This window comes from Callionymus lyra, chromosome 16, assembly GCF_982586985.1.
Source record: "Callionymus lyra chromosome 16, fCalLyr1.hap1.1, whole genome shotgun sequence".
Taxonomy (NCBI): Eukaryota; Metazoa; Chordata; class Actinopteri; order Syngnathiformes; family Callionymidae; genus Callionymus; species Callionymus lyra.
In genome coordinates, this window is record NC_141833.1 from 7,981,873 (window position 1) to 8,004,647 (window position 22,775).

At 39.4% G+C, this 22,775-nt stretch overlaps 3 protein-coding genes across 4 annotated transcripts; 2 read left to right on the forward strand and 1 right to left on the reverse strand.

The window, feature by feature from the left end:
- Positions 1-1,924: 1,924 nt before the first annotated feature.
- Positions 1,925-11,071, forward strand: LOC148063451 (protein crumbs homolog 1-like). Its single transcript, XM_087811762.1, has 8 exons — positions 1,925-1,940; positions 2,062-2,979; positions 5,351-5,901; positions 5,963-6,128; positions 8,256-9,141; positions 9,198-9,239; positions 9,300-9,413; positions 10,731-11,071. Exons 1-8 carry the CDS (start codon positions 1,925-1,927, stop codon positions 10,981-10,983), a joined length of 2,946 nt encoding a protein of 981 aa, XP_087667888.1. The 3' UTR covers positions 10,984-11,071.
- A 179-nt stretch (positions 11,072-11,250) lies between these two features.
- LOC148063452 (sentrin-specific protease 5-like) lies at positions 11,251-14,151 on the reverse strand. Of its 2 annotated transcripts, none has more exons than XM_087811195.1 (10): positions 14,028-14,151; positions 13,467-13,801; positions 13,307-13,412; positions 13,097-13,244; positions 12,986-13,033; positions 12,850-12,927; positions 11,791-11,928; positions 11,618-11,701; positions 11,500-11,553; positions 11,251-11,418 (listed from the first exon to the last, which is right to left on the reverse strand). In XM_087811195.1, the coding sequence occupies exons 2-10, from the start codon at positions 13,756-13,758 to the stop codon at positions 11,305-11,307; spliced, it is 1,062 nt and encodes a 353-aa protein (XP_087667321.1). In that variant the 5' UTR covers positions 13,759-13,801; positions 14,028-14,151; the 3' UTR covers positions 11,251-11,304. The 2 variants fall into 2 exon arrangements, with proteins under 2 accessions (XP_087667321.1, XP_087667322.1); XM_087811196.1 differs by lacking the exon at positions 14,028-14,151 and adding an exon at positions 13,952-14,013.
- A 3,956-nt stretch (positions 14,152-18,107) lies between these two features.
- ahsga (alpha 2-HS glycoprotein a) lies at positions 18,108-21,770 on the forward strand. The gene is made up of 6 exons (XM_087810963.1): positions 18,108-18,364; positions 18,429-18,539; positions 18,604-18,685; positions 19,633-19,787; positions 20,885-20,980; positions 21,044-21,770. Exons 1-6 carry the CDS (start codon positions 18,167-18,169, stop codon positions 21,611-21,613), a joined length of 1,212 nt encoding a protein of 403 aa, XP_087667089.1. The 5' UTR covers positions 18,108-18,166; the 3' UTR covers positions 21,614-21,770.
- The last annotated feature ends 1,005 nt before the right edge of the window (positions 21,771-22,775 follow it).

Genomic DNA, 22,775 nt, shown 5'->3' on the forward strand with positions numbered 1-22,775 from the left:
AATAATAATAATTATATTTAGTTATTTCACAGTTTGCATTCATGTTTTGTCGATTCCCGGGTTTTCCGTATATATATATATTTTTTTAACGCAAATGTAAGTCAGCAAGTACGTGGCCCGTGTAGGCGAGGGATTCTGGGTAATGTAGTTTAAAACGTATAATACGTTTCTTTTACACAATACTGAATGCATTCTAAACCAACAATAATTTTAATAATAATAAAGTTAATAATTTAACCTAAACATTAAAAAAAAAAGAAATATGAGCAGATTGACATTGTTTAACTTTCAATTATTTTATTTATTTTACTTTTGTGTCTCACTTCACTGTGTGCTCTTTGTTTTACATTATCATTATTATTATTATTATTTCGTTTGTTTGTCAGATGTGTGTACTTGTTGTTTAAGCTGTATCTAGATGTAGATGATTTTAACTCTAGTAACACATTTTAATACATTGGTTATTTATTTAATGATATTTATTTGTGGTTAATAATAAGCTAAATAATTGATTTTATTTATTCCTTTCATCTGTAATCTTTACAGGGATTTCGAGGCTCTTCCCGGGTTTAGTTTATTAGATTGAGTCGCTCCTCGCTGGACTTCTGTCCCATTGCCAGACCAATTAATGTGTAAGACATTGTAAGTGCATTAGCTTTAATCCCTTCAATCTCCAGGCGTGTGCGCGAGCATCAGGCCACAGTCTCGCTGCTTCCCTGCCTTTGTGCTGAAATGAAGATTCCTCCACGTTTTCATTTTCCTTGGATGACTTGATGACGACAATGTTGAGATTTAGTCCTCATGTTTGGATTTTGATCTCGCTGTATGTGGGTGAGGTGACATTTTTTTTATTTGATTCACTTTGATTGATTCTGGTTGTAGAGTTGATGAACCTTTTGCTCATTTATATCCATCTTTTTCATTTAAGTTGAGACTTTTGCTGTCAAGCTTTAAAATGTAAAAAACTTTTACTACTTGTTAACTTTTAATGCCATTTGAAAGCCTTGTTTATTGACTAGTTTCTGTAAGAAATGTTGTCAACTTTTTTGTCTTTTCACTGAAAGTGTGTTGGTTGTTGTGTCCTTTCAACATTGTGCAGTTAATTCTGCTGATATGTGTGAGTACGTCAGTGCCATCAGAATATTTAGTAGTTGAATTTCAATATTTTTAACGCTGAAACTTAAAATAACATGTTACCACACCATTAATTATTAAATTTATTTAATAAAAATAAAATGATAATAATTAAATAATGCTTATTTATACATTTTCATGTAGTGATGGGTTGACGAGATCTTAATTTTTGTGAAACCAAATTAAATTAGTGGTTCATTACCGTATCCAGTAAAAAAAAGTACTGAATTGTTTTTGAAATAATTAAATATAATAACATTGTATGTAGAAACGTTGAAATAGTCTTTCTTTCAATAATTATTCAAAATAAATCCTTTTAGTTTGATTTTTCAAATTTGTGAATTACAGACTTTCAAATGGATATAAAAAAATAATAGTTCCATCTTACCAGACTAATCCAATCGATCACTGAGCCAGTGAGGCTTTATTAACAAAAGGCTTGTATAACTATCATAAGTTTAAATTGGATAATTTTCGTCTCATTATGTCAACATTTGTATATTGAATTTACATTTACTTTATACGATTTAAAAAAAAGAAGTAATTCAGTCATTTCCATATTGAAAGTTTGATTTTAAAATGGTTTAAATCCTATTAAACATTTTATAATTGTATTTATTGTTTTATTAAAATATCTGTTTGATAATTTAATTCAATAATTTGTATATTGAGAGGTTGAATTTGCTTTTATTGAATTCAATACTTTTATTTGTTTATTTTGAATCACAAAATACAAATCTTTTCATTATTTAATAATTTTTAATTAAATTAATGGAGCTGAAAGGCCAACATGTATAAAGACGTAGGTTAAATATTCTTACTATGACACCAATGTTACACTTTTTATTGCATTTCTGTTCTAAAATAAATCCAGATATTTTCCTTGTGTAGTCGTGCAAACACTCACAGATGATGTATTCTTCTCAGGATGCGTCTGTGAGGATCAGATGATGGGATGTGAGCATCATACGTGTCAGAACGGCGGCGTCTGTCAGAGTCTCAATGGCACCTGCAGCTGCCTCTGCTCCAGACACAGTCTGGACGGACGCCTGTACGGCGGCGAGCGCTGCACCGTGGAGCTGACCGGCTGCGAGGGCGGTCGCTGCGAGAACGCCGGGACCTGCTCCCCTCTCCTGGAGGACCAGCAGCACACCTACACCTGCGTCTGCATGACAGGCTTCGCGGGCCCCCGGTGTCAGACCTCCACCACCTTCTCCTTCGAGTCCAGGGGCTCCCTGCGGGTCCAGACCCAGCAGACCGACCCGTCGGCTCCTCTGCACGTGACCTTCAGCTTCAGGACCGACAGACCGGCGGGGGAACTCTTGCAGAGGAGAGCCGGGGACGTCCTGCTGAGCCTCCAGCTGATGGAGGGACACCTCAGCCTGAGACGCCTGCGGGGTCAAGGGGCCTCCACTGTGGTCCAGGAGCTCCCACAGTTCCTGTCCAACAAGAGGTGGCACACGGTGGAGGCGTCCCTCGGTGGAGTCATCAGTCTGATCCGACTGCTCTGCACTGAAGAAAACTGCACCAGAGAACCTAGGGATCCTAAAGTCCTCCTGCAGACCTCCTCCGCCCGCAGGTCTAAGTCCGACCGCCAGAGTCTGCTCATAGGGTCGGACTCTAGACCCGACGGCCCGCCGGCTTTCCTGGGTTGCATCAGAGACGTGTTCGTGGACTCACACCTGGTGGTTCCGGACTCTCAGGAGAACATCACGATGGGCTGCAGCGACACAGACAAGTGTGACGAGGGTCCGTGTCAGAACCGAGGCCGGTGTGTGAGCGAGAGCTGGAGGAGTTACACCTGCGAGTGCCTGAGACCTTATGAAGGACACAACTGTGGAGAAGGTGAGAAGAAACTATTTATGTGTGTTTGTCACTGTCTGTGTGTGTGTCTGTATGTGTCGGTGTCTGTGTCTCTGTGTGCGTCAGTGACTGTGTGTGTGTCTGTATGTGTCGGTGTCTGTGTCTCTGTATGTGTCAGTGATTCTGTATGTGTGTGTGTCTGTGTCTCTGTGTGTGTCAGTGATTCTGTATATGTGTGTGTGTGTGCCTCTGTGTGTGTCAGTGACTCTGTATGTGTGTGTGTGTGTCTGTATGTGTCGGTGTCTGTGTCTCTGTATGTGTCAGTGATTCTGTATGTGTGTGTGTCTGTGTCTCTGTGTGCGTCAGTGACTGTGTGTGTGTGTGTGTGTGTCAGTGACTCTGTATGTGTGTGTGTGTGTCTGTGTCTCTGTATGTGTCAGTGATTCTGTATGTGTGTGTGTGTGTCTCTTTGTGGGTCAGTGACTGTGTGTGTGTGTCTCTGTATGTGTCAGTGTATGTGTCTCTGAATGTGTGTGTCTCTGTGTGTGTCAGTGTATGTGTCTCTGAATGTGTGTGTCTCTGTGTGTGTCAGTGACCGTGTATGTGTCAGTGTCTGTGTGTGTGTGTGTGTGTGTGTGTCTGAGTATGTGTCAGTGTCTGTGTATATGTGTCAGTGTCTCTGTGTGTGTCAGTGTCTCTGTATGTGTGTGTGTGTCTCTGTGTGTGTTGGTGTCTGTGTATGTGTGTGTGTGTCTCTGTGTGTGTCGGTGTCTGTGTATATGTGTGTCTTTGTATGTCTCTGCGTCTCTGCCTGTGTGCGTGTTTAGGTGTGTGTGTGTGTGCGTGGGTTAATGTTCATGTGTGCGTGTTTCTGTCTGTGTTTATATTTGTGTGTTTTTGTCTGTGTTCATGTTTTTGTGTGTGTTTGCGTGCAAGACTGTGCATGAGTGTTGTTGTGGTTTTGTAAAATGAGGTTCTTGGCAGAGGTATGTGTCGTCTCAGTGCTCTCTGGTGGATGTTTACCTGGTGCGTCTCCTTGTCTCCGATGATGAAGCCACTTCTAAAGAGGCTTAGAGAGTTGAAGAAACATCAGTTCAGCCACACGGTCGAGCAATTAGACGACATCCTTCGACACCTGAGGCGAGGATTAGAGGAACGTGAATCTGGGAGGTTGACCTGGAAAACCTGGACGAGGCCACGATCTTTGACCTGCACAGACCTAAGAACCTACTTAGCTAACGCCTTTGTTGGCAACCAGAACAGATTTGAACTTCCAAGGAAATCGATAATGTAACCGAGTTTGAACTTCTTACTCTTTATGTACTTGCATTTTATATTTAATATTTCAATTCAATCATTTATAGATTGAGAAATTGAATCTACTTGTTGATTTTTTTATATAATTTAATTTTAAAAAAGAACATTTTCTAAATTAATGTCTTTTTCACACAGAGTTAGAAATAGAAAAATAAATTAAATCAAATGTAACGTGTTTTTAATTTTTTGTTTTTTTTTAATTCAATGTGATAAACGTTGTTGTTGTCTAATATTGCCACCATGATTATAACCATGACTATTTCTTTGATGGAACTGATATACATATTATTTATAACTTTTTTTAATTGTCATTTATATTAGTAATTCTTGTCAATAACAATAGATTAAATAAATAACATTTATTTTCTCTTCATTAATTACATTTCAATAAGGCATTTGAATAAAGTAACTTACGGAAAAAATAAAAATAATAATAATAATAATAATTAAATAATGCTTATTTATACATTTTCATGTAGTGATGGGTTGATGAGATCTTAATTTAAAACATGAAACCAAATTAATTAGTGGCTCATTAATGTTATCCAGTAAAAAAAATGTATCACGTAAGTACTGAATTGTTTTTGAAATAATTAAATGTAATAACATTGTATGTAGAAACGTTGAAATAGTCTTTCTTTAAATAATTATTCAAAATATTTCCTTTTAGTTCGATTTTTCAAATTTGTGAGTTACAGACTTTCAAATGGATATAAAAAAATAATAGTTCCATCTTACCAGACTAATCCAATCGATCACTGAGCCACTGAGTTTATTCACAAAAGGCTTGTATAACTATCATTAGTTTAAATTGGATAATTTTCGTCTCATTTTGTCAACATTTGTATTTTGAATTCAAAAGGCTAAGAATTAAAAAAATTAAGAAATTTTATTTTTACTTTATTGGAAATAGAATATCAAACTGTATATGATTAAAAGCAATGAAAATAATTGATACTTATATATAATGTTATGCGTAAAAAACATATGAATAAAATGTTTATACATTTGAAATGTTAAATTCAATAATAAAACATTCTTGCATGTATGAGGAAACACTCTTCTTCTCACCCGTTCAACCTTCATGTGTTTCAAGAGTACGTCACGGCGAGGTTCGGGGGCGACGACCTCGCGAGCCACGCCGTCTTCTCCCTCAGCCGCGAGCCTGGGGTCGCCCTCGCCGTCTCCATGTTCGTGCGGACGCGCCAGCCCGCCGGCCTCCTGCTCGTCCTCGCCAACAGCACCGGCCAGTACCTGCGCCTCTGGCTGGAGCACGGGAAGGTCAAAGTTCAAGTCAACGACTTGGAGTCCACATTGGGCGAGGAGGAGGGCCGGGTCGACGACGGCCACTTCCACCTGGTCGGCGTGAAGCTGGAGGGGGGACGGGTGGTCCTGTCTCGGGGTCACGGCTCTGTGAGCATCGGAGGGCACGTTCAGGCTCGCTCGGGGGACCTGGTTTTCGTGGGGGGTCTGCCCGACCCGAGGGCCTCAGCGCCGTTCGGCGGGTATTTCAAGGGTTGCGTTCAGGATTTGAGGGTCAACCAGGTGCGTCTGCAGTTCTTCCCCATCACGGCGCGAGTGGAATCTCACAACCTGCAGCAGCTGATGAGCGTCTCTCCAGGATGCAGCAGCATCGACGCCTGCGCCGTGAGTCCACACACCTCTTCACCCTCAGGGTCAAGGTGACCCGAAGTTTCCTCCTCCACAGGCCCAGCCGTGTCTGAACGCAGGCGTGTGCTACTCCATGTGGGACGACTACATCTGCAGCTGCCCCCCCAACACGGCGGGGCGACGCTGCGAGGAGGTCCAGTGGTGCGAGCTGACCCCGTGTCCCCCCACCACCGTCTGCCAGTCTCGCTCGTCGGGATTCGAGTGTGAGTTCCCTTTAACTTTCATTTTTCAATTGAAACTATGTGGTTTTTTTTAGTATTTGATCATTATTCTCAATTAATTGTATTTAATAGTTTCTATTTCTTAAAGGTTGAATTTGTTTTGGGGTTTTTTCTAAAAACTTTAATAAAAAATGTGAATAATTTCAAAATAAATTAATGTTTTTTACGCGTAGAGTTTTTATATTAAATTTCCAATAGTTCCAAAAACACATTTTCTTAATCAAACTTTCAGCCAATCATTGGACAGATTGTGTGTTTTGTTTCATGAATTTGTGAAGTTGTTTTAGGGTTTGTGTGTTTTGTTTTATAAATGTGTTAAGTTGTTTCAGCGATTGTGTGTTTTGTTTTGTGAATTTGTGAAGTTGTTTAATAGATTTTGTGTTTTGTTTCGTGAATTTGTGAAGTTGTTTAATAGATTTTATGTTTTGTTTCGTGAATTTGTGAAGTTGTTTAATAGATTTTGTGTTTTGTTTCGTGAATTTGTGAAGTTGTTTAATAGATTTTGTGTTTTGTTTCGTGAATTTGTGAAGTTGTTTAATAGATTTTGTGTTTTGTTTCGTGAATTTGTGAAGTTGTTTAATAGATTTTGTGTTTTGTTTCGTGAATTTGTGAGGTTGTTTAATAGATTTTGTGTTTTGTTTCGTGAATTTGTGAGGTTGTCTCAGCGATTGTGTGTTTTGTTTTGTCACCTCTCAGCCACAGTCACTTTCATTCCAATCTTAAAATGAATTTGTGTTAAGATCAGATTCAACTTGTGATCAACTTTCTCAGATCATTCTTGGATAATAAAATTCAATGCAGCTTCACACACGTGTGTGTTGGCAGTGTGCGTTTGTGTGCGTGTGTGTGTGTGTGTGTGTGCTGCCTCCCCTAAAAACAAGGCTCTGATTAATTACAGGGTAGTGGGATCAGGGTTTTTTCTAAGACACCCTTTAATCCCTGCTGGATTTAACCACCACAGGCTTGTGTGTCTGACGAGGAGTCGAACCTCCACGTGTCACATGTTCACCTGAAGAAGAAGAAGAGATGCTGCTCACACACACGGGGGTCGAAAACTATATAATTCTGGTGCTGCTTCAATTCATTCAAATGTGTTTTTGGGTTAAAATACACAAAGTTTCACAAAATATATTTTGAAATAATATAAAAATGTACAATTGAAAACCATTTATTTTGTAAGAGTAAACATGTCAAAAGTCTGTCCCTCTGATGATTTGATAATGTTTTTACAATACAGTTTGTTCTACAGGTGGTTCAAATGTGTATTCATACATTTAAGATTGAAATACATACAGTACATTTGTCCTATATAAAATAAGATGTTTACTTATAACAGATATGAACAAAGATTATCAAAGATAATAATGTACAATTATAATTATATTATACTTTTAATATCGCAACAAACAAGTATAATTGGAAATGCTTTTTTTTATTATTATTTTGATTAATGAATGTGATATTTGATGAGGATGATGAGAAGATGTATAAGATGTTTATTATTTTTTATCTCGATGTACAGTAAAGTCTACACTTAATAAATGTAAAATAATCTCCACTATCACGTAAACCAATTTGCGACTCTACGGTGGCCTCCGGAGGACATGCGGCAAATATCACAACACCTAAACATTTGTGCCAAAGACAGCAACAGTTACAACTTTTTACTCTCATCACAAATGTCATATTTTGAGGCATTAAAAACGACAAGTAACCAACTTGAATTATTCTATGAAAACAAATCAGTATAGAAACCATTGCATTATTTTAGAAAATGTATTTTTGAGTATAATATCAAACTCTTTTTGTCAAATTAAACTTTAAATTGTTTTGAATCAGTTGTTCAAAAATATGAAACAAATTCAACCTTAAGTATATAAATAATTGATTAAATTTTCAATGCTTAAAAAAAAACATTTCAATAGATAATTCAATATTCTGATGTCACAGTCAATCTAATCTAATCTAATGTAATATACTTACATAGATGTTTGACTTGCAATTTGGCCTGTATTTCATATTGACATTTTTATATAGTTTTAAAACGTCAGTTTAAGTTGAAGAAATCTGAAGCGAAACTCAACAACTTAAATTTTATTTCTTCCACAGGTTTGTCTGACGTGACTTTCCGGGCTGGAAGTGGAATCCTGCGCATCCAGAGTAACGCGAAGATCCAACAGAAACTCGACAGCGTGTCTCTTTTGTTTCGTAGTCGACAGACTTCTGCCGTCATTTTTCACGCTCAGAGCGACTCGACCACCTTCAGCGTCTCCCTGAAGAACTCTACGGTGGTCGTGGATCATCGGAGTAGCTTGGATTCGGGGTCACCCATGCAGAGCAGAACCCCCGTGAGTGACGGTCGGTGGCACTCTCTCAAGCTGCTCCGTGGAACCTCCCGGTCGGTCTTGAGCTTGGATGGGGTCGAGGAGGACACGGGTCCCTCCGTGGATTTGGATTTCCTCAAGGACGGCGCACAGATCTTGCTCGGGGGTCACCACGAGGACGACGACGGGTCAAGGTTCTCCGGGTGTTTAGGCCCGGTTGAGGTCGGCGGACTTCTCCTCCCTTTCCACTTGGACACAGAACTGAGGCTCCCCAGACCTCAGGTGGGCCGGTTCCAGAGGACGGACCCGGACATGACCCCCCAAATGGGCTGCTGGGGAACCCCCGTGTGCGTTCCCGACCCGTGTCGGAACCGAGGGACGTGCGTGGATGAGTTCGACGAGCACTCCTGCGCCTGTACGTCGGAGTGGACTGGGCCCCTGTGCCAGGAGCCCACGGACCCCTGTCGCTCCGGCCCCTGCGTCTTCGGGACCTGCACCGCCAGGGCCGGAGGGTTCGAGTGTGCGTGCGAGCCGGGGTACACCGGGGAGATGTGCGAGCGCGAGGTGGACGTGTGCGAGGACAACCACTGCAGCAGAGGTTCCACGTGTCTGAGAGGGATCCAGGACTACGCCTGCCTCTGCCCTCGGAACACGACCGGAATGTTCTGCAGGTACATCCGTGAACGACATCACCTCAGAAACATCTTAACGCTTCTGCTCTTCACAGTGAGAGGATTCCAGAGGTCCCCTGGTACATCGAGACGAAGACGTACGTCTCTTTTTGAGGAAAAAAAAAACATGATTAGACTAAAAGTATTTCTTCCTTCAGTCTTCCACAGTTGCCAGCATCTGCCTGTTCAGGAAGACGAAACTACAGCTGCTTTAATGGTGGAAACTGTTCGGAAAACTTCTGCAACTGTAGGCCTGGATTCACAGGACAGTGGTGAGACACCTTTCAAAATATCTGTAAAGTTCAATATTGAGTATTATAAACATGTTATTACAGATAAGGCAGTTTCTCGTCTTAAAAATAATACATACAAACATGTCAGTAATGTGAAGGAGTGTGTATTTGCCAGGTTATAGCGATACATATCACCATTTGAGGGGCAATGATACAATATATTGTGATACTGTAGTAACAATATATATTTGTAGTATTGTCGAGTACATGACTCTGGTGTTGCTGACTTTACAGACCACATGAGTCTTTTTTTAAAAAGTCGTAACTACTTTTGTTTGTGTAGTCGACTGTATCCTCTCATCCTCAGTCCTTGCCAGGATCTCACAGGATTTAATTGTTCATTTAGCTGTGTAGGATGTATATACAGTCAGTAATTGCAACATGCTGAAAATATTTGCATATTAGTTGTAAATAAAATGATTTTATTGAAATATAAATCTTAGATCTTATACTTATAACAAACAAATAAAACATAATTTGAAAGCAAAGAAAGTCATCAATACAGAGCTGTTGAATATTGATTTAGTATCATGACAAGATAACAATATATGTGTATCGATATTTTCTCACACCCCTTATTTGATTTTAACATTTACACAAAAATACTACTTTATCTACTTTTTGTTGCAGATGAAACCATTAATAAGGAAATATTATTTGGATAAATTTACCTTTAAAAACCCACAATTCTAGTGTATTACTTTTATAATCATTGAAGTTGATGCTGTATTCTAGATCATTTAAGCTTTGATTTCACAATTTACTTAGTAATGTACATGTTTGTTCAGTGTTTTACTTGGAAAGTAACATTATTATTTAATGCTGAGGTAACTTTTTAAGAAATATATCTTACCGTAACTTTTAAGTATGTTCAAGTATTTTAGCATTACGTTTTTTCATGTAGGTACTAGCAGATTGATTGGTTTTCAAATAGATATAATTAAAAAATGAAATAGTATTTAATAATATAAGTAAATGCATTTAAATAAATCGTAATTATAAAACGATGATTTAGCTTTTTCCATCAGGCGTCTAAACGGACGACTTTAAAGTTGCACATGCGCACAACATACTTGAGTTCATAAACATGCACATTGCTATGATTTAGCAATAATGTGGATTACACACATTTGTATACAATATTAAAAATAAAAGTATTTGTAAAGCCTCACAGAGAGAAGTTTAAGTGTCAAACTGCTCTTTAGCGACAGCGCCCTCTTGTGGCACCAACTCGCATTTATTTTTCTACTAAAATAATCGCTCTGGAGAAATTATTAACACGTTTCTTTTTTCCAGGTGCGAGAAAGACGTGGACGAATGTGCCTCGGATCCGTGCATGCACGGCGGCTTCTGTCTCAACTACGTCAACAGTTTCGAGTGCGCGTGTGACCTCAACTATTCGGGGGTTCACTGTCAGCGTGATGTCAGCGACTTCTACCTGTACCTCTTCCTGGGTCTGTGGCAGAACCTGTTCCAGATCGTGTCCTTCCTGCTCTGGAGGCTGGACGACGAGCCGGAAATCGAGTGGGCTTTTAACATGGACGACTAGAATCAAAGTTATATTCGAAATCATGAGTAGTATTTTGAAAGCGTCAGAAGTTTAGACATTTTCCTAATGTTTATCATTTCATTGGTGATGTTGGTGTTATTTAAAAATAACCTGATGTGTAACTACGTGCCTTATGATCTCAGCCAAGAGGTGTTTTGACAATTGAAAATGTTGTTGTGAAAAGAAACTCAATAAAGAGTATAAAAACTACATTATAAAAGCTTTTTTTATTCAAACTTTTAAGCTATAAATACAGTGAACATTTGACGAGTGAAACATTTCAATAAAATTGAGCAAAATCCAGTGAACCCCGACCGAGGCTCAGCGTCGGTACAGCTGACCGTCGCACAGCTGCCTGTAGATGCGTTTGCGGATCGTGGGAATGTCCTTCTGCGTGAATCTGAAGTTCTGTTTGAAGACGAAACATTTGGAATACTAGAAGAGGAGAAAGAAATTGGCTTTTTTAAAGACCGAACAAGTTTTATGTTTTTCATAATATTAGAAAAGAGTCTTTACCTCCAAGGCAAAAACGCCACAGTCGTTATCATTGGTCTGGAGAGGGGTTTTCCGCTGTGAAGCCAATGGTTAGTTAATTGAAGCAGAGGTTGGTTATAACCATGAGTTAGTGTTTCACCTTCTTGGGCATCAACGTCCAGTCGTATTCAAACTCCTTCCGTTTCTTCTCTTTGGCTTCGCTCACCAAGTACTCCAGGATCATCTGCGCCGGAGAAAAAAACACAACAGTTAAACAACAGTTAAAAAAAGAAAAAAAAAAAAACATATCGTCGTGTGCAACCGTCAACTCACCTTTGACACGTTCCGGTACCCTTGACCTTGAGAGTCACAGAGGCAGATCTTCTTCTGCTCCATGTTGATAGCCACCAGACACCAGTGGATCACCAGGTGGATCGGCACCAGGACAAGGCTGTATGAGAAGAGATCCACCTGCAAAACAGTGGAACCTCGATTGAAGCTCTTGAACTCATAAGAAGTGATGCCTTCACTCAACATCGGTTCCAAACTTGAACTTTCAAAAACACAAAAAATATTGTTCACATCATATCATAGAAACTAAAAGCCATATTTTAAACAGTATATTAAACAGAAATGTATCAGCTGCATTTTTCTCATTTTCAATCTTTTCCTTTAAATAATATTTGATTCTCATCATATTTATTGAATGGTTTATATTTCAACGTATGTGTAAAATAAAATAGTTACATTTTCTTAAAATTTATAATTAACAAATATTTAGGTTGTTACGTTCCCTCTGCAGCAAAAGACACAATGACTGAGGACGAGAGGATACAGTCGACTCCAGCCTCTTTTAAAGTTGATGTTCGGACATATTTTGGTTTCAAAACTAATAAAATCACTTACGACTTTGTCAAGAGTCATGTGATCTGTAATTTCTGTAATTTAAACAATACTATAAACTTTAAGGGAGTCAAAGGGGAAAAACGTAAATTGGAAGTAAATAATACGTGGTAAAAGGTTTTGGTATTGGCAAGAATCTGGCGATACATTACGTATCAAGATACAGAGATAACAACACGATATATATTGTGACTCCAAACTGAAGCTGCTGGAGTCGACTGTATCTGTATCTCTTGTACTCAGTCATCGCCAGGATGTTGCGGGATTTCAACGTTCATCTAGCTGCGGACAGAACGACTGCTGCCATCTAGCGGCCAAAGTTAGATTGCAACAGAGGAATGAACAAACAGCTCGAATATTTGCATGCGAATTGTTAAAAAAATATGTTTTTTTTTTATTTCACACACATTATTAAACTAAATCATACAAACAACTATGGTAACCCAAAATATAATCTATCCATCTATCTAATGATGATTTTTGTCTCACATTCTTGGTCCATCGTTTCACTCCCTTGTATCCTTTCGTCACAAGCTGTGGGTAGAAGAAGCTGTTGAAGAAATAAACCTGAGAAAAGAAATCAGTCATGATCCGTTTCATCAGCTCAGAGACGAACGTTATTTACCTTCTGCCTGGCCGAATCCACGAGCAGATCTCCGTACATGTTGATGACCTTCAGTGGAAGAACATTCAGTTAGTGATGCGTTCATGCGTTCTACAGGTCAGAGGTCAGCACCTGATCGTTGAGCCAGTTGTCGTCGGTCAGCGTGGTCAAGTCTGCCAGCGTCAGCACGTGCCTCTTGTAGACGACGCGGAAAGACGTCACGGGCGACTGACTCACATCCAGGAGGCACTGGGTGACCAGAGCCACGTACTGCTCCTTACTGCGGATCCAAACAACACGGTCAACGCCGACCCGGACGGACACGGGTACCAACACACGGACCTGATGTCGAGTTCATCTCGAAACTTCACTTGCAGGAACGTCAACGCATTGATTCTCTGGAAGGGGAAGAAACTGCCATATTTTCTGTAGAAGTCCCCGAGAAACTCTAGGAGACACTTGTTAAAAAACACGTTTGTAGAAATATTGTGAGAGTAAATACCGAGAAGGGAGTTCTTCAGCTTCAGGTGAGAGGACGCTTTCTTCGGAGCGACGACTCTGGACACGTCCTCTCTTTTCTCCGGCTCCTCCGTCTGAGACGCCTGTGATCTTTTCTTGGGTTTTGACCTTTTTCTCCAGATCAAGAACTCACTAAGTGTCGCTCTGGACCTCCAGAACTGGAGATGACTGCGTCTGAGCATCTTAGCACGCCGGGTGCGACGCTTCAAAACTCTTTCTGAAGACGTGCTTTCTTCCGAAGCGGATTTCTTCCTTCGTTCCATCGTTCCTACCATGATCCAGTGTTAAAGCGTCAAATTCCAGAGTGATGGAGAAAGTCTGAGGCAAAAAAACAAACAACGTTATAAATAATTACGTTTTAACTACCTTTTTTATGATGTTTATAACTAGTGAGCGATAATCTGTTTAACCCTGACGATGCTATGTCTTTAAATATATTATATACAGGCGAATTAAACGATTAAATACCTGTTAAGAGTCAACTTGAACAAACTTGCGAGAAATAATCGAGCAACTTCGGTTTATAAAGCAGGCAAACACTTACCTTTCCTTTATAAGTCATCTTTTATTGTATGAATAAGAACCAACACAGGCAATGACGTCGATGCGTTAACTTTATAACATGTGAGCGTCATCTGGGCGCTTTCTTCTTCTAAGGTTGTTTCTACATCGGCTCGTCAGCGGCGAGACACATTATCGCCCCCTGCTGGATTTGAATATGACTGCATCTTCACTTGACGACGACCCCAAAAATGTTGTTTATCTTATATTATTATGAATCTTTCTCCATTATGTTTACTATGTACAGCGATTAGAACAATAAATTATTTATTTTTTCTTTAAACAAGGACATAATAGTGAAGATATATTTATGTGAATCTTCTTCTCCTTGTTTTGCTTCCGGCTGCTCTTCTCAGGGGTGTATGAATAAAAAATGTAATAATTAAATAATTCATTTTAAAAGGAGTTTAAATTAATTGAAAATAACCCAGTCCTTTATCGTACATAATTATTTTAAAATGTTAAGAAAAAGTTACAAAAAAATAAATACACGCTTTCACAAAAACAATATAATCTCATCATAATTATGAGTAAAATCGTATTTGAATACAACTTCAACATTAAATATATAAACCTGATCAACAGGAAATCTACCCAGAATGCAGAGATAGAGTTTTTAAAAATCGAAAAAAATGAATACATGTGCGGAAAGTCACAGATGAAAAGGAAAAACTGGTTAGAAAAATAATTTAATTTTAAAGTATTAACTTTAAAATAATAACATTTAATAATTATCAATAATTTCAATATAATATCTTGACATTTTCGGAGCAGTTAACTAACTTTAACTGACCTAATAAGGGATGAAAAAATAAACGTAAAACTTTTATTAAGTGGCATGGAATTCATTTTTTTCAATTCAAAGTATATTAAGAGCTCTGAAATGAGAAGTAACTAATGTATTTAAAGCCAAAACAGAGAAAAGAAAGAGAAGAAAAACGCAAACATTAATTATTCTTAATTTTTTATTTGATTTACTTTTATTTATACAGGTAACATTTGTCAGAGACCTGTTTCATACACAAAACACATACAGGAGACACAAACAAAAAGACAATACACAACATAACCATAAAATTGAATTGAGTATTAAGTGGATGTGCCCCTCTTCAGCCTTCCCATAAGTAATTTTAAGTCCCCCAAAAGGAACAAAGCTGGACAGCTTTAGTCTCTGCTGAAGCGTGTTCCATGTAGCAGGCCCATCGTTTGAAAACACCTTCTTGCCAAGCTCAGTACAGACTGAGGGGATGGCAAAGGAGTCCAGGGTCCAGAGGCTGCGATCTGTTTCCTTGTCAAATATGAGGACAGGTAGGAGGGGAACATTCCGATGATGGATTTGTAGATAAAAAGATACCAATGGGTGGTTCTGCGCCTCGAAAGTGAAGACCAGTTTGTGAGCGAGTACAATGTACAGTGATGTTCGAGGGGTTTACAACCAGTTAGTGAGCAGAGGCTTATGTACACAACACAACTAAAGTCTAGGAGTGGCAAGAAAGTGGCCATGACAATATGTTTAAGTCTTTAAAAGAGAAACACGCTCTATTTCTGAAGAAAAACCCCAGCTTTAACTTCAGTTTCTTCAATAGCTGATCGACATGAATTTAACAAATAAAAAACTGAAAAGTGGGGCGTGCAATATTATTCGGCCCCCTTGCGCTAATACTTTGTAGCACCACCTTTTGCTGCAATTACAGCTGCAAGTCGCTTGGGGTATGTCTCTATCAGTTTTGCACATCAAGAGACTGGAATTCTTGCCCATTCTTCCTTGCAAAACAGCTCGAGCTCAGTGAGGTTGGATGGAGAGCGTTTGTGAACAGCAGTCTTCAGCTCTTTCCACAGATTCTCCATTGGATTCAGGTCTGGACTTTGACTTGGCCATTCTAACACCTGGATACGTCTATTTGTGAACCATTCCATTGTAGATTTGGCTTTATGTTTTGGATCATTGTCCTGTTGGAAGATAAATCTCCGTCCCAGTCTCAGGTCTTTTGCAGACTCCAACAGGTTTTCTTCCAGAATGGTCCTGTATTTGGCTCCATCCATCTTCCCATCAATTTTAGCCATCTTCCCTGTCCCTGCTGAAGAAAAGCAGGCCCAAACCATGATGCTGCCACCACCATGTTTGACAGTGGGGATGGTGTGTTCAGGGTGATGAGCTGTGTTGCTTTTACGCCAAACATATCGTTTTGCATTGTGGCCAAAAAGTTCGATTTTGGTTTCATCTGACCAGAGCACCTTCTTCCACATGTTTGGTGTGTCTCCCAGGTGGCTTGTGGCAAACTTTAAACAAGACTTTTTATGGATATCTTTGAGAAATGGCTTTCTTCTTGCCACTCTTCCATAAAGGCCAGATTTGTGCAGTGCACGGCTGATTGTTATCCTATGGACAGACTCTCCCACCTCAGCTGTAGTTATCTGCAGTTCATCCAGAGTGATCATGGGCCTCTTGGCTGCATCTCTGATCAGTCTTCTCCTTGTTTGAGATGAAAGTTTGGAGGGACGGCCGGGTCTTGGTAGATTTGCAGTGGTCTGATACTCCTTCCATTTCAATATAATTGCTTGCACAGTGCTCCTTGAGATGTTTAAAGCTTGGGAAATCTTTTTGTATCCAAATCCGGCTTTAAACTTCTCCACAACAGTATCTCGGACCTGCCTGGTGTGTTCCTTTGTCTTCATGGTTCTCTCTGCGCTTTAAACAGAACCCTGAGACTATCAAAGAGCAGGTGCATTTATACGGAGACTTGATTACACACAGGTGCATTCTATTGATCATCATCAGTCATTTAGGACAACATTGGATCATTCAAAGATCCTCACTGAACTTCTGGAGTGAGTTTGCTGCACTGAAAGTAAAGGGGCCGAATAATATTGCACGCCCCACTTTTCAGTTTTTATTTGTTAAAAAAGTTTAAATTATCCAATAAATTTCGTTCCACTTCACGATTGTGTCCCACTTGTTGTTGATTCATGACAAAAAATTAAAATTTTATATCTTTATGTTTGAAGCCTGAAATGTGTATGTGTAATGTTGAAAGGTTCAAGGGGGGCCGAATACTTTCGCAAGGCACTGTATATAGTAAATAGAGTGGGTCCTAAAACAGAACCTTGCGGCACACCGTTTACAATGTGTAGGAAAATGGAACAAAGACCATGGGACTGCACACACTGCTTACGGTTGGAAAGGTAGGTAGAAAACCAGCCAACAGCGTTGTCTGACATTCCAATGGTGGACAATCGGTGACATAAAATACTGTGATCGACTGTGTCAAATACCTTAGAAAGATCAATTAAAAGAGCAGTACATTAATTCTTGGTGTCCATAGATTACAACATTTATTCTTAACATTCATCACATTAGCTTCACTGAAAGAAAACAATTTGCCTGTTTTTTGACTTTGCCCATCCTGTCCTTAACTGACTCAGTGTTGTGCAGACGCTCCACCGCTGAGCAAATAATTCGGGTTCAATGTGTGGATCAATGTTCCTGTCATTGACTTTGCCTCCTCTTCAGCAAATATCCGCTTTTGTTTGGAAGTGCCATTGAGCAAGAGCGGAGGAAGTTCCTTAAAATGGTCATTTTTATCAACAAAAAAATCCAATTCAAGCTTTTTAAATTGTAAGTAAGTAAGTATTTTATATTTATAGAGCACTTTTCCAGACCAGGGTCACAAAGCGCTTAAACAATCAAAACAATACTCAATAAAATGTATAGTAAAAAGGTCAAGATAACGCCGAGAACAACACAGGAGTTCCAGAAAATCAAGTTAGTAGATCCATCAAGCACAAAGAGAGAGAGAAGATCGTCCCAAAGCTTAGGAGCAACAGCCTGGAAGTTGAAATTGTGCTTCAATGAAGACAATAAATCAAGGTATAAACGTGTATTTTACAGTCAATGTTTCTGCAGAGCTCATTCATCTTTCACAGAAGTTCGTCAGTCGGGATTTGCTTTGGCAGCACTCCAAGAATCGAACTCAACCCCCGTGTCCGGAGGATGAACGCCATGTTTAACTTGGCTGCCCTCCTGTTTAAAGTACAAGCTATATATACTATAGACTGCCTGGATTGCGCCTCTTTTCCTTTCAACGTGATCTTCTCAACTACTTCAATCGCTGCCGGAGAAAAATGAAAACTCTGTGGTTCAGTTTGGTTCTGGGTCTTCTGGCGGGGACCCGGGCCCAGGTCCAGGTGCTGAGGCCCGACTGCGACACCCCCGATGTAGAAGCGGCCGCTCTGGCGGCTCAGGATTACATCAACGGCCAACACACTCACGGCTACAAGTACGTTCTCAACCAGATCGAGGAGGTCAAGATCCGTCAACAGGTGAGGCAGAGGGAGCTTTCCTTCCCGGTTACACCTTATGTCATACGTGTTCGTGTCTCTATAGCCCAACGGAGACGGCGTGTACCACCTGGAGGTGGATCTGCTGGAGACCGACTGTCACGCTCTCGACCCAACGCCGGTCATCAACTGCACCGTCAGGCCCAAAGTGTTGACGGTGAGAGACGCTGCAGGTGAAGCAAGATGGTGATTCAAAAAGTGTTGTCTTTTTGCTTCTCAAGGCCGTGGAGGGAGACTGCGATGTGGTCCTGCTGAAAACTGCAGGATTGTTTTCCGTGAAGACATTCAAGTGCAAAACTGAAGGTACAAACGCAAATAATTAAAAATACTTTAGCTGTTAATAATCTCTATATACAGATTATATTCACCCACTGATTTTAAAAAGGAAGTCCCTCAATTCTATCTCCTCAGGGGCCACGTTATACACATTGACTGTGTAAAACCTTTAAAAAGAAAAAGAAAAAGGGTCATAGGTCTGCCCAGGACCATGAAAATGTCACTCACAGTTTTTACCAATAATATTCAATAATATACATTTTTATATTAGTGAAAAATAACACAGAAAAAAACCCCACTCTTTTCCTCTTCTTATGCTTTCCTTTCTGTGTTTAAAATAATATATCTTGTTTTTCAATTTATTTTAATTAAAATAAATTGCACCCCTCCTGTCATTGTGCTACTCTCTGCAAGGGGGCTGCCCTTTTTAATAATAATAATAATAATCATTTTAAACTGAAGAGTTCTATAATTTTCACCTGAAATAAAATAACCTTCATACTAACACTATAACAACCATGAAAGTGATGTTAAATAAATAATAATCAAGGTTTTTTGCTCCCTAATGGATCAAAAGTTAACTAATGATTAACATGGTCTGTATAAAGAAAATAAATTAAACCGTTTTTAAACACACATTTCCACATACCCTTATGCAACACAAAACCAATTAAATGTATTTTTGTGTTCTGTATTACCATCTGATGCTATAGATCTTTTAAGGATTTGTCACATCATGTGTTGAGAGAGCTACGGTGCTAAATAGTAAAGGGTAAAAAAAACAATAGTGGTGTGGATAAGCTTGGCAGGGGTCTGCGCTCTCAAACAGTCCGTTATAATGAGAAGTTTACCTGCAAAAAAAATGAACTTTTCTGATTCTGCCCTTTGGTCCGATGACAGTTCCAGGTTCTGACCAAAGGACAAACACTTACCTTCCAAAACAAACTCTCCTCATTTTTGTTTGCAAACTCCAGAATCCACCGAGGACCTGTGCGTGGGCTGCCCCATCCTGCTGCCCCTGAACCACACCGGCGCTCTGGACTTCGTCCACTCCTCGCTGAAGACATTCAACAATGCGTCAGCAGACATGTTGTTCGATCTCCTGGAAGTCGGACGCATGTCTACTCAAGTGAGTCTCGTACCAAACCATAAAACAAAAATAAGATGCACAAATTCATTTAAAAACTTATAATGTAAAATGTTTGATTTCATCTGAGAATTAATATTCTCAAACTAAAAGACACGTTGTTTAAAAGTAAAATAAAATGGAAAATCCTATTTAATAAGTTACTTTTATGCGGTTTTTCAAATCAACATTTGATTGGATCCAAATACACCGTTTTTAAGATCCCCACATTTTAGACGACCATTACTTTAAATGAAACAATACTGTGTGTCATTATTTGGGATACTAAATAACACTAAAAACAAACATCCATCGATGAAACCTTTATGAAAACATGGCAAAATAGAAATAAACAAATATGTTGTGGATGTTTTTGATAAAATTGTGAATAAAAAAAAAGAAATGTCGGGGTTAGAAATTATTTTTTAATTTACTTCTGTTAGGCTCATCTCTGATTTTCTTTTTATTCATATCAAGTGATGGAGGACTGAAATATTGAATTTATATTATTTGTTGCTTTTTTAGTCTATGTCGACTGTTTCTACTTCATTTCTGCAAAAAAAACAAAAAATGTTGTGAATAATATTTTGAAAAATATCAAAATATTATTACAAATCATTCAGATTATTTGACCAATTAAAGTTTCGCTACATTTCCTTTCTGAAATCCACCTTGAAAACCTCCCCGTTGTTGGGATCAGGATAATCCTGTTCTTTGAATTCAATTTCGCAAGTTACGACTGAAAACTTTTGACCACAAACAGACGGTTTGATCCAGATTAAAACCAGGACTGGATTACACATGATCCGGTTTCAGAATCATTCTTCATCCCATAACCAAAATCCGATCAGATTAGCTTTGAAAAACTGGCCTCAAAAGGTATAACTTGACATGTTATAATGTTAACAGGTAGTTAGTGTAGCAATCAATTTAAAACACCTTCATAAATCATCATGTTGTGTGAGAAACGACCTTTAGACCAGATATTGGTATCCAACGATTCCATTGAGGAAAGGTTGGTTCATGAAACGAGAATGTTCAACTTCAAGAGCTCCTTAAATGGACCGATCACTAAAGGGATTTTCCTCTCCTGCTCTCAGATTGTGTCTGGTGGTCTGATTTACCACGCGGAATACGTTGTGGTTGAGAGCAACTGCACTGATGGCGCCTGTGGACAGTCCAACAACGCCTCTGCTGTAAGTACAAAGAGTTGAATCTCTCACGTTCAGCTACTGACATTTTGCCGAATCTTATCACAGACGCGTGGCTTATGCTCGGCCCACGGCCTGACGGACAAACACTGGGTCGACTGCAAAATGTTCCCAGTGGTGCCTGTCCCGGCAATGCCCGCCGATCCGCTGTCCAATGACACGCTGATTCAATACCGGCCACCATTATTTCTTGCCCACAGCCCCATGCAGCATGGCCTGCGATTCCACAAGCTGACCACCCGCTACGACCCTAGTGGCAGTGGCCTATTGTCTTCTGAGTCGACAGAGTCAGCAGAGGTCGTACCAGTTGTTCCGGCTGTCGCTGCTGCCGTTCCGGCTGTCGCTGCTGCCGCTCCGGCTGTCGTTGATGCCGCTCCGGCTGTCGTTGATGCCGCTCCTGCTGCCGATGCCGCTCCGGCTGTCGTTGATGCCGCTCCTGCTGCCGATGCCGCTCCGGCTGCCGATGCCGCTCCAGTTGCCGATGCCGTTCCGGCTGCCGACCAAAAGTCAGGAGATGCGCCTCTAGTGGTTGTGAAGAGACAAGCGGGTCCTGCACCCATCACCGGGGTTCCAGCCGTTCCTCTAATCCTGTGCCCGGGAAGGGTCCGGTACTTCTAAACATGCCTTCATATCACCAACAGACTATCGTAACGTAAAAAGGCTGCAATTCTTATAGACGACCAATTGTGTTGCATAATTAAAAGTGGACCAACAAGTCTTTTGTACAGCAAAACATTTGAGTTGACTTCTTGAAATAAATGATTGTCCACCCTTGTTTTTGTTGTTGTTTTTTCTACAGGTAACTGCAGCATAAGAATAATCACTGTTTGAACTATAATTGATAATCAAATTAAAAAAAAAACTGTCCATTCCTCTCTTGAGAAAAACGACAAATTCAAATGATGAATGAATAATGATCTCTAATAAATTAAATATCTAATTTATCTTTTTTAATATCTCACCTAAATAGACAATCCCACATCTATCTATATTTTAGATCCATCGATGAAAGTGTGTTCATGGTCTTATTTTTTAACAGCAGCATTTCTCGTCATTTACCTTCTTCTGTATTAATGACTTAACTATGGCTGCAATCTTTAGTTTCCACCAGCAGGGGTGGATGTTGCCATGTTCTTTGGTATTGATCATTGGAAAATAAAACTTCAAGAACTGTATTACTAAACATTCTCTGCGCAAAAAGTTGCTTTTTGTTCCCCTAAAACCGAAGATAAAGATAAAATCTATTCATAAATAACACCAGTTCTCGTGAGAGTCCCGATGATGTCAAGAGCAGGGAAAGGCCCTTTTACTTTTCTTAGAAGTTCTCAAAGCAAAAGGACAAAATGGCGGACAGAAGAGATATTCTCCAAACAAGATTTTGTATCATATTAAATAAAGTATATCTTACAAATCATTTAATATTTTCTTTTATGGAAAATATTTACAAGAATAAAACCTGATTATCAGGTTAAGTTTAAAGATTTTAGGATCCATCCTTTGCCCATTATCAACAAAAGTATATTGTTATCTAGCTTTTGGAATCAACCAATCACAGATTTTGAAATCACAACTCATGCTAGAAACCAACAATACCTAAGGTAGAGTTTTTAAGGAGTTTCTGTCAGTTTCTCAAGTTCTGGATTTACTCCTAAGCAAAGACTACTTGCTTGGAATTTTAGGAAAAGGTGTTTAAGGAGGAAGTGAAGAGGATTTTCAGATTTTTAGGAATACTTCTATATAAAGTGCCATAAGTTAACACATTAAAATAAATATATATATT